Source organism: Schistocerca gregaria, chromosome 4, assembly GCF_023897955.1.
Source record: "Schistocerca gregaria isolate iqSchGreg1 chromosome 4, iqSchGreg1.2, whole genome shotgun sequence".
Lineage (NCBI taxonomy): Eukaryota > Metazoa > Arthropoda > Insecta > Orthoptera > Acrididae > Schistocerca > Schistocerca gregaria.
The window spans coordinates 490,562,574-490,580,475 of record NC_064923.1 but is presented as its reverse complement, the minus strand read 5'-3'; the positions used below and the strand labels follow the sequence as shown (position 1 = coordinate 490,580,475).

The following is a 17,902-nucleotide window of genomic DNA, read 5'->3' as shown; positions in this document are numbered from 1 at the left end:
ATTCTAGAACTCGTGTAGCCTCTTATATGTAGTTTCATTTACAGATGTACTGCATTTCCTCGGGACCATTCCAATAAATCTTTTATTCCCTTTTCCTGATTTCGAAGTGGTCCATGCTAGAGAAACTAAAGCCCATGTAGACAGCCGGCCGCGGTGGTCTCGCGGTTCTAGGCGTGCAGTCCGGAACCGTGCGACTGCTACGGTCGCAGGTTCGAATCCTGCCTCGGGCATGGATGTATGTGATGTCCTTAGGTTAGTTAGGTTTAAGTAGTTCTAAGTTCTAGGGGACTAATGACCACAGCAGTTGAGTCCCATAGTGCTCAGAGCCATTTGAACCCATGTAGACAACGAGAAGCAAGTTTGTTGAAATGAACATAACTTCAAGTCTTCTTTTTGTAGCGTACATACACAGCACAAGGAATAGTTCACAATTAACTCTCTGTATTTGAAGTGAGTGAGAAACAAAAGGCTGGTGATATGTCACCCACTAAAAACTGAATCACAATTACTCGAGTCAAAAATACTGGTTCGCGGCACGGACTGTCTCTAATTACACAAACATTGTGTCGCGACGAAATACGTAAGTCCTGGAGGTCAATGCGGTAGAGGCCAAACGGTGTAACTCGAGAACAACTGCTGGCGGCTCCACACAGCATCGCAGGCGAAGATCCCAGGCAGATATGCGGCGTCGAACGATAGATCATAGGAGGATTCCAGGAGAACGTTTCACTGAGGAACCGGGCTAGCGATTAGAGTAAAGCCGAGAGAGCTCGTCTTCGAAGGACTGACTAGCAGAAGCCGTGCGTAATCCTAAATACTGTTGAGGCACCATGGTATTGTGAAACCTGTTTTCGAGCACGTGATCATGTCGAAACGTGTGGATCCGCGCTGATAGCGACCTCTGGGTTGATGCTGCTGTCGACTGTTGGCGAGGCGCATACTGGGTACTGCAGTGGCGGCGTTCGCAGTTGCAGACCCTGCGACGTATGGCATAGACCACCCGCGGTGCAGTGATGTTTCGCTGAAGGGCTATGAGTCCCGACTTTGTTTATTTTACTTCTTCATCCCATTTCATTTTGCTTCTTAGCATTACCCACAAAATCAAGGATTGCACAAAAATATGGGAACACCGAAAACTCATTACCATGCTTCATATGGTGTAGGCAATTTAATAAGCAGCAGCTTATTAGAGGTCCAAATGTGTTTCGAGGACTGACGTGGCAGTTTACTTGTGAAGGTTTTGGAGGTAGTACCTGGTTGACTCTTGCTGTTGTTTGGGGCAGTCATGCTGACTATGGTGGCCTTGAAGCTTTCCCTGACGTAAATATAATTATGTGGAAGACTTGGAGATAATAGAGAGTCCTGATATATGTGCTAACACCCCTTAAGGTACTTTGGTGCCAGATAAGAAAGAAGAAGAAGTTGAATGCCGACGAGTAGTTGTTTATTTGGGCCAAAGTAGGCAATGGAAATTGTAAAATAAAAATCGTTAGTGATTGTATTTGTATTATAGGCAGTAAACAACTGTCTAGGGATAGCTAAATATGGGTCTTGTATGGTTTTCAACGGTATCTTGTACCATTCTTCCTGGAAAATAGTGGCATGTTCACGAAAGATCATAGAGCTGGACAGCGCCGACGTACTCTCCTCTCCGAGACTGGCCGCTTAGACTCAACAATATGGAGTTGTTGTGGCTGTGATGACAAGGAGAGAAGAGGAAATTCAGGATCATGGTCAGAAAAGCAGTCCTGGACAATGCGAGCTGTGTTAACAACGGGTATGTCTTCTTGGAACGGAGAATCACCACTGGGGAACAAACGTTGTACCATGGGAAGGTCCTATCAGCACAAATGGTCATACAATCGTTGGCAATAATGTGATCTTGCAGAGTCACCAAGGGGCCCATGAAACACCACGATATGGGTGTGTAAATCATAACCGAATCTCCATGTTGCTTCAATCTTGGAATGTAAGCTCGGTCAGAAGTTGGAAACAGTGTACAACAAGACTTATCCGACCAAACGACTTCCTTCCATTTCTCCACAGTCCAGGTTCTACAGCTTCCACACCAGGGTTGCCTGTTAAGGTCATTTGTGTGTCTGATGAGTGGTTTTTAATTCTAGCTCTGCCTGCAATTTGCTGCTTATGGAACTCCTTTCACGTTGTTTTGATGCTGACAGAGTTCTCTAGTGCGACATTAATTGTGTAGTGACTTTTGTAGCTTTCGTCCTCTTATTCTTCGCCACTTCAGTAGCGGTCACGCAACACGCGTTTTTGTCCTCTCTGTGACTTAGCGGATGATTTTTCTTCGCCTTCCCCGAATGCAATGTAAACCTTTCATACGATGCCTCTTGAAAGACGAAACAGTTCAGTTACCTTACTTACAGAAGCACCCACGATACGAGTACAAACAATTTTCCCATGCTCGAATTAACTTTGCTCCAGAATAATGCACACAACAACGACACAGAATGTTCTGGTCGCGACAGACACTTGCAACATACTGAGGGAATTGCACAGGTGCCGTTCGTGGTCAAAAACAACAGCAAAACCTGCAATCTTGGCTGTTATTTGTGCATTTGTGTTGAAGTACGAGTTTATCGCCGTGTTCCCTCGTCCAAGAACCACGGTGCACGGAGGAAGAAAGCCATGTTCAACTACGCGGTTGAACCCACACTTCGGCGTCTCCCAGGCAACAATTACATGAGAAATTGGAAAATATTGGAAATTTATGGTAAGATTCTATGGTACCAAACTGCTGAGTTCATCGGTTCCTAGACTGTAATTTAACTTAAACTAACTTACGCTAAGGACAACACACACACCCATGCCCGAGGGAGGTGGGAGGACTCGAACCTCAAACGGGAGGGGGGGGGGGGGGGGGGGAGGGAGCCGTGAGAACCGTGCAAGGTGCCTAAGACCGTGAGGCAATTTCATACTTTTCTTTTTTACCCAGCATTTGCGGCCGTGACCACTGCAGGAAAATCTCTGAAGGAAAATAAGTAGCACCGGCTGTCATGTTTCATATGTAACTTCTTTTTTCTTGAATCGTTACTCGTCTGACCAGTTTTATGCGGCCTGATACGAATTCCTCTCCTGTGATAAACTCTTCATATCAGAGTAGCAACTGGACTCACCATCCTTACTTATTTGTTGGATGTACTCCAATCTCTGTCTTTCCTTATAGTTTCTACAGCTCTTTCACGTACCAAGGAAGTTATATCTCGATGTCTCACCACATGCCCAATCATCTTGTCCCTTCTTCTTTTCAATTGTTCCTCTCCTCATCGATTCTTCGTAAGACCATATTTCTTATCAGTCTATCTAATTATCAGCATTCTTATACAGCGCCACATTTCAGACGCTTTGATCCTCTTCCTTTACAACTTTCAGGCATTGCTTGATAGACTTATACACAGTGCTGTGCTCCAAACGTACTTTCTCAGAACTTTCATCCTCCAGTTAAGAACGATGTTTAATACTAGTGGACCTGTCTTGGCCAAGAATGCCCACTTTACCTGTGCGAGTCTGCTTTTTTATGGCCTCCCTGCTTCGTCTATCATGTGTTATTTTGGTACCAAGGCAGCCGATTTCCTCTATTTCGTCTACTTTTTGACCCTTAATTTTGATGTTAAGTTCGTAGATAATCTCATTTATGTGACTGTTCATTACTTTCGGTTTTCTTAAGATTAATTTCAATACATATTATGTGTTTATTCGACCGTTCCTTTTAACAGGACCTGCAACTCGTCCACACTTTCACTGATATAAATGAATCTTAACGTTCCCTTTTTACGATGGCTAAAGGCATGTACAGTAGAGGTTTAAAATCCTGTTGTTGTATTCGTGGATTCCATAGCTTGGGCTAAGCATCAGATCAAGATCTGCTTTTTTTGCTCAAACACAGTGGATACAGCAAATTCTCTGCATAAGCATTTGCAATATCTTTCTCAAGAACTCATAAAAATTCAAAGGTCACTACTGGTTTCCCAACACAGAATAAACAATGCCGAATCAGGATGGGACTGCTTCTGATTGAAACTGTCACATCCCATCTACAATAACTTTTGATTAACTTTCCCGGAGCACTATTTATATCTTTACTATCATCTGTTTCTGAACAGGGAAAACCGTGGAACAAGGAACCGGATAGCCAACTTCTCAAATATGTGCAACGCTGCAGTCAACAATTATCCACCAACTTAGGAGTGTCAAGGAAGATGTCCTGCGCGTACAAACCTATCGAGTGTGCAGGATGTGATTCGAGGAGTGATGTCATCTCCCGACCAACTCACGCACTGAAATGTTTGAGCCAGCCAATCATGAGCCTGTCCCCTTTCCACGCTACTTCAACTGTTACAGTAGTTTTACACTAACTGTGGATGGAAAAAAAAAACCAGATGGGGGTTGGGAACCGATACTCTTCGCCTATGTATTTAACTTAAGAATCAATTTTTGTATTAAATAGGACATACACACTTTAAATGCAAATTTGACTCGTTGGCTCATTGGCCGTCAGAGTGTCGGTTTTTTAGATGTATGAAGCTGGATGGACTTGGCACTCCCACCCCACAAGATCAACGTCTTTGCCACGGGCTTTTCTATCTCCGGCTTCCCTCTGGTAGCACTCCATCAGGCCAAGTACGAAGAGATATTCGGCTCTCCTAATTAGTTGTCAGCGTTTACCTGCCTACCCTCTAATTTCCACTACTGTGCTGATGCCTTTTTTTTAGAGTAACCGCAATATGGACCTACTCTAGTTGTCTCCTTGGATTCCTTGGATTCCAAATTTTTCAGGTGCCCATTTGGTTTGCATCAGGTTCTTTGACAGAAATATAGCTGGAGAGAATGATGCGAATTCCGGTTTCCGGTTCCACACTCAGGTCAAAATGGAGAGAGGTTCTGGCAGTATAGCTTGACAACATGTTCTATATCCGCATTTGGCTTTTTCTCTTCTTAACTACCCAGTATTTGGGTTATAGTGAAATCTAACGACATTTGGTTTAGTGTAATAAAGTAGGGAGCAATAGGTACAAAAGTATATATTTTTATTGGTGACTGTGAACTGAGTACTGAACAACATTATGTCAATATCTACTTCATTCGCAGACTAATGGTTACAGCTATTAGGAGTAGCATGTTTTTAGACTGGTTAATACCTACACGCCATTAATGCTTATTTTCTCCTGGACAGCAGATCAGGTGGTGGAGTGTGGACAGGTGGATGCAAAATGGTTAGCGTATACTGACAGGTGTAGTCCACTTAGTGGTACAGTTATGACCGTTCCGAAAAAATCTTGTAGAAAATTATGTGACAGGTTCGTGGGAAGTCTGCTAGATTCAGAGAAAAAAACAAGCAACACAGTGATATATGTAACATATCAACGTGCTACATGCAAAAATATCTGCACTTATACCGGTTACAGCCTGTATACATATATAAATGTGAGTACTTCATTCTTAGGATCGTGATGGAACTATTGCATCTTTGTTGGCAGCAAGAGCGACGGCGGTGGAGAAGGGGGAAACTGTAGGAAACCAGAGTTTGGATTCAGGACAGGGCTTTGGACTTCCGTCCTCCTATCTTTAGACGATTCAGATCACGGCTGACAACTGTCAAAGGCAATTGATATCTCGTAACTTGTTCGCAGTCTGAGAGCAGCAGGATTTGTGCACAGGTTTAACGCCGGCCGTTGTGACCAAGCAGTTCTAGTCACTTCAGTCCGGAACCGTGCTGCTGCAGCCGTCGCAGGTTCGAGTCCTGCCTCGGGCATGGATGTGTGTGATGTCTTTAGGTTAGATAGGTTTAAGTAGTTCTAAGTCTAGGGGACTGATGACCTCAGATGTTAAGTCCCATACTGCTTAGAGCCACTTGAAGCATTTGAACCGGTTTAACCGAACTCAGGCGGTACTCGACAGAATTAAATTGTTTGCTTTATTTAGACGACGCAGGTGACGCTGCCTCATGTAAAAAGGCATATTTCTAAAAAAAAAATTACTTTAAAATAGTTTTTATGTAGAAAAGAGTACTCTATACGTTTTATTTGTACGGATGGATGAATAGACATTAATGACCGAACAATCCATGGGTTTACTGCTGGCAGTACACCTGTGGACTGTTCAGTCAGCAAATCACAGACATTAATAACGACTGAGAGCCATCTAAAATTAATTCGCAATTTATTTGCTGAATCGGAGTATCTCTATATCAGCTGTGTTAGGCATAGATATATTAGCTGTCAGTGACATATGAAAATTTTTGCTAGACCGGGAGACGAACCTGGATTTACAGCTTATCACGAGCGACTGCTTATGTAGTTATGAAATTATTTTTTGAAATAAATGCTTAACCTATCACATGTGAAAAGACTTATATCTTTCTTTTTGCGTGATATTTATTCCTGCTGTGTTTCACACTCAATTGTAATTACTTTACATATGAAAGTTAATTTTTGGCGTCGTGTAGAGCTCTTTGGTTTACCATTATTTGTTGTTTTTATTGTAGTTGTAGCTGTTAGGAAAGTACATACACCGGATTAATTAATGTTTTCCGAAAAATATGTTACGTACATTTCCACTACTGTGCTGATGCCTTTTTTTTAGAGTAACCGCAATATGGACCTACGAAATTAATGGACACGAAATTAAACTGAAAGTTCTAAGTTTTTTTTTTTGAATTTGAAATGAGAATTGTAACATCCTGTATTTGTTAGTGAGCGTCAAGATCCTTTGTTGTCCCTTCACTTTCGCATACTGTCATTCCTAAAGTATGTCCGTTTCGTAGAATACCTGAAGACAGAGCACATGATATTCATCACGTTTTCCTTCAAAAATATGAGTAAGACTTACATGTATTCGTCGTCTTTTCAGACTAAAAGATACAATGCACGAATTGTATTTAACACTGAAATGTTGAAGCATCTTCGTCGTCGACAACGGACAAAGAAATTCGAACGCAGGGTGAAGAAGGCGATCGTATCGGCCGACGCCTGGCGGTAGGGTCGTTGGTCGCGTGACGTCACCGGGAGCGGGCCGTGTCGCTTTGGCTCATTTGGCGACGGCCGGATATGGCGTCGCCGCCGCCGCCGCGGCCGGAACCAATTCCAGCAAGTGGCAGCCGACGGAGGGCGGAGAGCCGGCTCCTCCTGTCCCAGCGCCGTAAAAACCTCCCTGGCGAGCAGCCGTCCCCGATGCGAGTTTTATGAGCCACTCGTTGTGTGCACCTAGACACTGACCTGGAGCTCCACTGCTATACCTTCCAGCCAAACGATCCGTAAGAAAATGATTCAGTTCATTTAGGGATTTGTGAAATTCAGTTTTATTCTCATGTTAATGATGTATGGAAGTATACAAGGGGTAGTCATGAAGTTTTAATGGTCACCTCAAAATATTTAGCTGGGACTACTAAATAATGAGAGTTCTTTATATATTCACCCTTCAATTTCTTCACACGTTTCCCAACGATGAATTATTAGGTGGAGACATTGGCTGTCGATGCCTACATTTTGGCTATTCGGGAAATCATTTCGTTGCCACTTTCCCCCATGAATTTAGAAGTTCCGTTGGATCGTTGTTTATTCCTTCTAACTTCTTTGATCACAAGTCTACCATAGCTGGAGCTACTACGTCCCCCAAATCGACGTACAGTAACTCTTTTATAAAGTTATCACGCAACTCCTCGTCTTCGTAGATGCAGTCGATGACACTTTCCACCTATCTGCGTTCTCCAAAAAATGGCCCTGAGCACTATGGGACGTAACATCTGAGGTCATCAGTCACCTAGAACTTAGAACTACTTCAACCTGACTAACCTAAGGACATCACACACATCCATGCCCGAGGCAGGATTCGAATCTACAACCGTAGCGGTCGCCCGCTTCCAGACTAAAGCGCTTGGAACCGGTCCACCACAACGGCCGGCCTGCCCTCTCCTGTGCGTTAAAGAGTGCAACTACTTTTGCTCTTTTAATGTTCACGCCTTTATTTACAAATCTTCGAAAATTATTTTAGCTTTTTTTATACGCTGAATGTGTCCCTCCTATACCCGCCATGGTAGCCGAGAGCGCTACCACGCTGCTTCCTGGGCTCGGGTAGGTGCGCCGGCCTCGGATCGAATCCGCCCGGAGGGTTAATGACGGGGGCCGGTGTGCCGGCCAGCCTGAATGTGGTTTTTAGGCGGTTTCTCACATCGAGCTAGATGAATACCGGCTGGTCCCCACGTTCCCACCGAACGAGATGGTGCAGTGGCTAGCACACTGGACTCGCATTCAGGAGGACGACGGTTCAATCCCGCGTTCGGCCATCCTGGTTTAGGTTTCCCTGATTTCCATAAATCACTCCAGGCAAGTGCCGGGATGGTTCCTTTGAAAGGGCACGGCCGACTTGCTTCTCCGTCCTTCCCTAATCCAATGAGACTGATGACCCTACTGTCTGCTCTCCTTCCCCAAACAACCCAACCCAACCCACATTCTGCCTCAGTTACAAGGCTCGCAGACATCCGAACACATTCGCACTATTCCATGGATTCCACTAGACACTAGACAGTTGGGGTATACTGATTCCTTCCCAGGGAGTATGAGGTGGCGACAGGGAGGGCATCCGGGCACCCCTTAAAATTGACATGCCACATCGGGTGAACCAGCAGACCCTGCGAGTGGGGATAAATGCTTGGAAAGAGAGAATGCGTCCCTCTATTACGCACTTCCTTTTTGATTTATTCCTCATTGTTTCAGACATGATTTCGCTTTATCTAGCTAACATTTCCCATTGCTTTAATTTCTAAGTGCTTTATAGAGTTTTGTTTCATTCTGTTGTATCTATTTGTATTTTCCTCTTTCGTTGATAGACTGGTGTGTTCTTTTTGTTAACTACAACTGTTTCGTAATTATTTTTCTTATACCTACATTTGTCTGCCTTACTTCCGTGGTTACCCTTTTCAAATGTGTCAATACCTTGTCAAGTACCTATCATAGTATTTACTATAATATTATCCACAGCATCAGAGAACTTGGATCACACTTCATCATTCCTCAGTACTTCAGAATTAGATTGACGATTGCCTTAAACTTCAGCGTGCGAAACTTCAAAAAGGAACGGTCGAGTGGGAATTTACATCTTCCTCCTCCAGAAACAAGTTCAGCATTTTAGCCGATACACCGCCTCATTCCATCTAATTTATCCGTTAATAGAATTATGCCTATCTTAAGAACAGTCGAGATACCTTGAAAGGAAAAGTGTAGTTACGTGACACATTTTTTTCAGGAAAGAGGTAAATCGTTCCGTGTGAGGGGGACAACCATGCACCTACTAACAGTGATTTATGTGTGCTTCAATGAAATTGGGTTGTTTCGCGCACGTATATCGGTATGTAGTTTCTTTTCGTGCTGTCTCCAGATATGGACGCATCGGGTGTTCGGCTAGCCCAGGCCTGAACCCGCTCCTGTCTAGCACTGGGAGTGCAGCTCTGAGTGAGTCTGAGTGGTGAGGAGGAAGAGAAAAACGGAGGCAGTTGGAACCCCTAGAACAAAGCAGTCGCCATACGCCAAGCAGTGTCCTAACAGTACTACGTACGTTAAATTAGATTTACTTCCTTCATTAGGGACACTCTGGCATCTATGCATTTCTCAAAAAAAAAAAAAAAAAAAAAAAATTGGAGAAACCACATCATTCAGTGACGAAATGGTATTGCTTTGCTTTTTGCGTCGTTTGAAGGTCATGGGGTGTGCTTAATACACCATCGTACTATTAAGAGCTGAAAACAAATCACTTCTTGGAATGTCATTACAACGCTAGCTACGAAGACAGCGAGTTACAATTTTTTTCCGACAAACAGCCGGATATGTTGGCTTAACTGAAGGCAGCCATTAGGGAAAAAACTGAGTTAAGGGTAAGCAGAGCGGTCATACGTCCGCCAGCTTAGCTGAGTGGTAACGCGCTTGCCTACCTCACCCGTGTTTGATTCTCGGCCTGGTTGGAGGTTTTCACTCGTAAACTAGGCGTTCTGTTGTCCTCATCTTCATTGAGGCGCATATCGCGCAATATGGTGTCACCTGAAATAAGACTTTTAACACTGCTGCCGATCTTCCCCGAATGGGGCCTCCCGCCCAACAATTTCATGCGATCGTTTCATTTCCTTTCAGAGTAGCTATCAAATCTTTCATGGTAGCCGTCACCGATTATTTGTATTCCGTATGTGCCTTAGTGCAAGTGAAGAATTACTTAATAACAGATATGGATGATGAGACTGTCGGTATCAAACAAGAAGTGATCCTGAGAAAAATCAGCTTCTAATCCGTGACATGTGAGTTGAGCCAGTCATTTTTGGACTAAACATGACTGACTACGTCTCAGCAACTGAAACATTTCGTCATGATTTCACAAAGAGATCGCAAGATATTGTACAATTGAAGAAAGATTTCGATTCATCTGTCAGACCATTATGGCTTTTGGCTGCTAATGTATCTCATTACTTCGATAATTGAGCTGATAGAAGTACACTGTAGCACACAGCTCAATGACCTGCTTGTCCATAACCAGAATTTACAAGATTAATGTAAAATGTTACCCCAAAAGCATCCTCGACTGCACAGTTAAGCTACTAAAGTTATTTCAGTGTTTGGTTCAAGACGCCATTGTTCACGTTTAATAGATTTTAATCTGTGTAACTCCTTGCGTTTGACCCAGTCATTAACCACAGTTACAGAAATGTTACATGACAATAATACCGAAATGTGTGTAAATAATTGAACATCACAGGATAATGTTCATCGGCTGTATGTAAGACTTTTGTAGTTCTGTTCACTGTCTTACTTATTTAACTAGATAATAGAAGTTATTGCTTTGGCAGAAAAATAAAAATTTTAAAATAACAATAGTGATGAAATCGTCCTTACATGCTACAGTATTTAGATGTGGTCGCATGCGTTGCGAACACGTCTTTCTAAGTTTCTGTAGTGTGCAGTCTTCGGCATACAGTCGTCTCATTTATACAGCTGCTCGCAACAGCGCAGTGGTGGGGGAAGCCGGGGCGCCGAGCAGACTCGGTTGCGCATGGCACTCCGACGTGTTATGTAGGTGTCGCGTTGTCGTGAAACACACATGAAGCTGTTAGAACAATAAAAAGATGTAGCTTTACCATCGCAGTTATTTGAAGTCCGCATTTCTTGTCACAACCATCTACGTTCTTACGATTTCGAGCTCGTACGTGAAGAGAGTACGAATTTTCCTCCGTGTAGCGAACGCGTTTAACTTCCAGCGTTATCGCCATAGCATCACTCGGCGCCTGTGGACTCTGGCGTGTGACGCACGGCGGCAGCAAATTCACGTGTCACTCGTTGCCGACGGCGAGTAAACGCGCCTTCCATTATGCAGCAGCGGTAATGCAGTGGTATGGGCGGCGGCAGCGTCAAACAGAGCCGCAGAGCAAACAGCGCGGACACAGGCGGAGCGGAGCGAAAGAGGCTTGCGCGTCGAGACCTGCTTAATACCTCCCTCAGTATGGCGCGTGGGTCCACTGGTGTGTGAGCCAGCCGGGCCAGGAAGCCAATGACTACCCTGTTGGTGGAAAACCGCTGGAAACAGCAACACCCATCAGCCTACACACCTCCCGAATGACTGTACTCAGCGATCACAGCGCCGCCCTGTTGTTACGATGTATCATAAGTTCATGGAGCTTATGTTTTACGAGATCCCCTTCGGTTTTATACGGAAACAAAAACTGGGGTTTTCCTTGACTGTTTTAGACGTAACAAGCCCTAAAAAAGCCGAGAGAAAGCTATGGCCAAAGAAGTGAATATTACTAAGAGAGAAATTACTACTCACTCTCTGTCACTTATGGAGCTGTGAGCTGATGATTTTCGTAATTATCTAAGAATGAATGAAACATGGATTTTGAAGCTACTGATCATCATCAAACCGTTCTTCACGAAAAAGAATACAGTCATGAGAGAGGCTGCAAGCAGTGAGCAGAGGCTGTTAATTACATTAGGGTTTCTAGCCATTGGCAAAAGTTAAGACCTCAAATTCAGATCTGTTATATTTCCACAATTATTATCTAAAACGATTTACAGTTGCTGAGGAAATACGTCATGGCAATGCAAAATAAATGAAACAAAAAATGTTTATATAAATTGTATTAATCTTTTTTGTATGTAGAGTAAATGATGTCCCAATAAGTTTAAGGACCTCATGTCAGATGAGAAGAAGAAAGACTACTAATTTTGGTGGCACAAACCACCTAATAAATACAACAACAGATACATAAGAAATGATGTATTTAGCAACTGTTAGAACTGTAAACAAGAATCCCACAGATTTGGACATAGGCTGACCTTTTTTTGAAACTTATTACAATGAAGAAAGTATATTTTATGAATAAACGTCCATTGACTATACTTCGGTTTTTAGGTTTTACTGCCGATATTTACGCGAAATTAAAAAATGTTCAAGTGTGTGTGGATTCCTAAGTCACCAAACTGCTGAGGTCATCGCTAGACTTTCACACTATTTAAACGAACTTAAACTTGTTCTAAGAACAACACATGCCCGAGGGAGGTCTCGAATCTCCATTGGGAAGGACCGCACAGCCCGTAACATGGCGCCTCAAACCGGGCTCCCACTCCCCGCGGCTATGTCCGAAATTAAATCTAAGATGTAATCTATCTGTGTATCGGTTTTTAGATTTGATTTCCAATAAGTATCGGAAGTAAAACCTACAAAGCAAAATACAGAAGGGCGACAGACTTTTATACGTTAACTATGCATGTTTTACACTCTCTCAATGTGCCACAGAAACCATTATGGATTCGTGAAGAAACGAAACAAGTGCTTCAGTTCTTGCATCTCTGTTCGCATGCTCCTCGCACACAATCATCTCCAGTATTTAAATTTCTACAGAAACTGTGCCAAAGTTTCGTCCGCCTAGCACTCTGTAGAATAGTACTTAATCCCGGGCACAGTGACAGAAAACGAACATTCTTCGGGCGCTTGACACGACAGCGCTACACACGGCACAGTTGTTTGGGTGAAGTGATGGGGGAAGGGGGTTGGCTATCGTGTGGTCCTACTGGCCCGACACCCCCCGACAGGTAAAAACGCTACACAGGCCCAATTTGTCGGTCGATCGGTCGGTTGGTGTGTGAGTAGGGCCCTTAGCGTCTGTAGTGATCTAAAGCTCAACGAATAAAAATAATTATAGGAAAAGGAGATGCTAGGCAGAGTCTCATTTTGAGAACATCAATGAAATGTAAGGAATCCGCGAAAGGAGTAACACACAAAACCCTTGTAGGACTGATTCTTGAGTATCACTCCGTTTGTGACCGTTACCAGATTGGATGAGTTGAACAGGTACCGAAGACCCAAGGAAGAAATACAGGATCGTTTAGCAAACGCGAGGGCGTTACGGAAATAATCAACATTACACGAGTTGCAGATATTGCAAGAGAAACGTTGTGTATCAGGAAGAAACTTGCTGTCGAAATTTCAAGAGCGTACTTTCGGAGAAGGTTCGAGTAGGATATTACTTCCTCCCATATCGTTGGGGCATTCAGAGCGCAAAGGAATCAAGTCCGTATTAGGTCGTTTTTAACGTACTTCACATTTATGTACTATATGTGAAGTTGCTTTCAGAGCTAAGAAGATTCATGTCGTCGCTAGGCAATGAAAACTTCGTAACTCAAATTGGTCAAATTTTACAGGAGAAACAAAAAACTTGTCATAGAAATCACATGGGGACCTGATTACTGTAATGTAGTGGTTTCTGCTGCGCAATATGGATCCGGTCATTGGTACATAAGACTTTATTAGGCACTTAAAATTGTCTGCCGGTTTTTGGAGTTACAAGGTTTTCACAGTTATCTTTTTTTTTGGTAGTGATGGAGGTAAGAGGCATGTAACTAGTGCACGGTTAAGAATAGAAATTAATGAATGTTTAATTTTAAAAAAATACTTAAACTTTGCATTATTTGTGTATTATGAAACATCTGTAAGCATATATTATTACAGATATAAAGTGAAATGAATAATTTAACATTGATCAAAGTATTGGAATCTGGATGTTAATAAATTAAACTGTTTAAAATACATAGAAACATTGTCATTAGCTTTAATTAAACTTTTATTACTGTAAACATTTGTGCAGTTTATTAGCATTTATTATTGTTACTATTACTGCTACTATCACAGCCATAGGTGGCTGTAAACAGGTTTATTTTCGGCTGCATTTTTTTAGGCACGGACATGTTCTCTCCTTACAAATGTGAGGCAGTGTGTCATAAAATGAATGCACATCCTTAAGAAGGACCAGCTTTAGTTGTTGAAAATGCGTAAACTTTTCTACACTGATCTTTAGTGTGAACTGTAGAGAGCGGGCACTGTAAATGAGCTGGGTATGTTTGACATCCTTCTTGGAAGTGGTTCCTATGTATCGCTGAATTTCCATTTATATTCCATTTTTCCGGAGGGATCATACTTGAGACACCGGATATCAGTCACTGTTGGATCTCCAATTTTGGATCCTGGCCGAATAGACGAATACAACGAGAGTTTATCATAGGACTGGAAAAACGTGTGGTCCTACTAATTGACAACATCAGGTCTACGACTTTTGTCTTGTGGTAGCACAAACTTCTACATAGCCAGCAGGAGTATAAATGTGTCTGTTTTTTTAACTTCCTTTCTATGGTGGAAAGCATAGAATCACAGTCCATTTGAGTGTGAACTTTCTCCAGAAATTTTTGCACTATTGTAATGCATTTCTGATTGGCGAGATGAGCCAGCGCATTAACCATGACAGTTTCGAACCTGGTGCGTGCATCCGTCGCTATAGAAAATAGCTTCTGAATCATTTTGGACGTACGTTTCTATAAAATGCACGAGTGTACTGGCAGATTCCGAAGCTGTTAGTCCATCTTCACTCTCGTGCCAAAGGTAACAATAACCATCGTTACTTTTTAAATCATAGATGATAAAGTTTTGGACCCTCAGTTTGCTTTTATAGTAAAGTGTAGATGCTTTTAGTCTGGGAGAAAGCAGAAATGCTTGAAGGTCCATAGTAAACACTCTAGCTGGTCCTAATTTGTCACTATTTGTCTGAGAGATTTCCTGTCTGGAGAGGACAACAAAGACCGCACTGGTCCTTTTTAGGCAAAAATAAGTTAAGATTATTTTCATCGAATACCTCGCAGAACTATTTGTAAGCAGCTGCTATCTGTCCTCTTTTCTTGCAATATTCTATTTATTCCCTCTGTAGTTCTGATTTACTCTGCCAGTTCGGTTCCAGTAGTGTTTTGTGGAAGAACTACGGCAGTAATGCGATTGCAGTTTCGGCAACTCTGCAAAAAAATCTGATGCTGATCGTTGTCCACCTGAATCTTTCGTTGGTCTCTCCTGCATATGAGGCCCTTCTGCAAGCGTTCTTCCTGATGCACTAGATGCCCATGTTCTGACACTCCATTCACCTAAGCACAAAGTATTCAGAAACATAGTCTTGCAGACAGTTTCCCTCTGTTCTATTACAAAATTGTAATATAGTGTGTTAGAACGGTGAGATTTATTAGATTATGAATTATTTCTGTGCCTTTTAACTGGAACGTAGTAGACATGGATTATAACAAAAACTTTTTTTTTCACCCCAAGACATATCCAGCCAGAAATGATCAAATATTAGCTGTCTTTGCTCTTCTGTAATATCCTTGCAATTCCTCTTCCGATTTAAGAAAGAATGTTTACAAGTACATCGTGGTTTCATTTCCCTCCTAATTCTGCTCATTGTTGGTCTCTTTTTGCCAAACTCATCTTTCTGCATCCCTAAATAATCCTGTCCCCTCATACGTTTTTCTTTCTGCAAACTTTGAAGTGATTGATTGATTTTCCTTTTGGAGCGCTGCTTAGTACTTTTTACTCCCACATCAACTTCGTCATCGTCGTCTTCCATGCTGTTGTTACTGCTTTGGGCATTTTTGTTTTTATCTGGATCATTCATATCACTACTGCCACTGGAGATATCATCCTCGCTGCTGTGTTCGAAAAGACTTTCAAACTCAGAAGAGTAATTCGCCTCTGTACTGGCTTCTTTTTCCCCTTTATCTGTAGTGTAAACTATAATTTCACCAATAATATTTAAATAATTTAATCACCTCAACTTTCAAATAAGGATCTTACTTGAAGTTACAACAATATGAACTACGGTTTACCTTCATTTTGTAGGTCTACACTTTCTTTTGGTGCAGGACAAGCAGGAACATGACTAGAACTTTCTTCCGGTGATTTTATACGATATGATCCGTTGTCGGCTTGTTTCACAAGATAAAGAGTGAATTTACTCTTTTTACCCATAGCTGAAAACAAAGTAGTTACTGTAGAATGTATAGGATTCTGTTAAGTTCTAAAATTAGAACATCGTATGTACCGAGTGCAGTTTGCTTTGCGCGTGATGAAAAACTCGTAAGTCAACATTGTATTTAACGAGGTCATTATTAATTCTGTATATTAAAATACAATACATAAATACCTAGGAATACTAACACGTACCTGTAGCAATAAAGCACTGTTGGGTCTTTCGGTCAAAGAGGTTACTATCAAATAAAAAAAAAAAAAAACGTTTTAATCTCGGAGCATGTGTTCGCCCTGCACACTAACAATGGCGATTACCGGAGATGCGAGGTTTACAGCACAAACTACATATCGCTGGAGACGTGAGTTTTTCATTATTGCCGCTAGATGGCGACACCGTTCAACTCGAAGAAGGAATGTTTCGACAGGCTATGTGGCATAATTGTCTACATTTGGTAATGGAGTTACGTGGATTTCATTGTCAGATGGAGTTACAAGATTTTCATTGCCTAGCGACGATGTCCACATATTATAAATAACTATTCTAGGATTGATAACGATGTTGTGCATCGAGGGAAACCGTTTTTTGTTCAGAGGAAATTGGGAACATGTCCATTGTCAGAGTTTGCATTTTTTTCCCGGACCGATAATTGTGAGTGATTCGCCTGTAGATGTGGATAGATAATGCATCGTAATATCAGCGTTCTAACTTATGCAAGCTAATAATTACTTTCTAAATTTGACAGGTATGAATTAACTAACGAATTAATAACCAGACTAGGCTGTAGAGCTTAAATGTATGATAACAATATTTCATGGTACTGTCACAGTCATTGTATGTTACATAAGCACGCTTTTCATTTAATGCAGGAGAGGACATATCAGCTGAGGAAGGTAGTGCTTCTGCTAGAGCTGATAATGATGTCTGCAATACGGCGTAGGGAGCAGTGGAACGGAAGTATTAGGCAACGGCAGCGGAACTGTGGGCAGGTGTACACAACAAAGAACGGCTTTAGAGTCCCAGCTAAAAGCCTTCCTGCTAACGCCCCGTACTGCAACAATGAAAGAAGAAGAGAGAGAAGATACAGTGTGGACCGTTGATAGTGGCCAAGCCAAATATCTCACGAAATTAACATCAAGCGAAAAAACAAGAAAAACAAATCTCTTAGAGCATGACGGAGAAAACAGATGGCGCTATGTATGGCCCAGTAAATGGCGCTACGATAGGTCAAACTGACAGAAACTGCATTTTTTAAGTAGATACCCCCATTTTTATTATATATTCGTATAGTACGTAAATCAATATGAATGTTTGATATGGAACATTGGTATCGCTTTGTAATGGAAGGCACTGTAATATTCCAACAGTTATAATATGCCTCACCCATTTAGATGAACAGTTGGTAGCAATGTGGCTTTTTAAATTAAAACACAAAAAGTAGTTACGTTTGGACTTTATTTCTGTTGTTCCATTGTGATACATTTACTTTTGTGGATTTGTCATAAATTATGGGAACGCATGCTGTTGCTGCCTGAGCAACCATAATAACGTCATTGACGTAATAAATGCTCA

At 42.1% G+C, this 17,902-nt stretch overlaps 1 protein-coding gene across 1 annotated transcript in view; it reads right to left on the bottom strand.

The window, feature by feature from the left end:
* The window catches only part of LOC126267778 (alpha-1A adrenergic receptor-like), a 245,764-nt gene extending 229,432 nt beyond the window's left edge, over positions 1-16,332 (bottom strand). The window contains exons 1-2 of the mRNA XM_049973082.1: positions 16,191-16,332; positions 15,892-16,095 (exon numbers count right to left, since the gene is read on the bottom strand). Of these exons, the coding sequence (XP_049829039.1) occupies positions 15,892-16,095; positions 16,191-16,332 (346 nt within the window). The remainder of the gene's footprint in view (positions 1-15,891; positions 16,096-16,190) is intronic.
* Between the last annotated feature and the right edge of the window lie 1,570 nt (positions 16,333-17,902).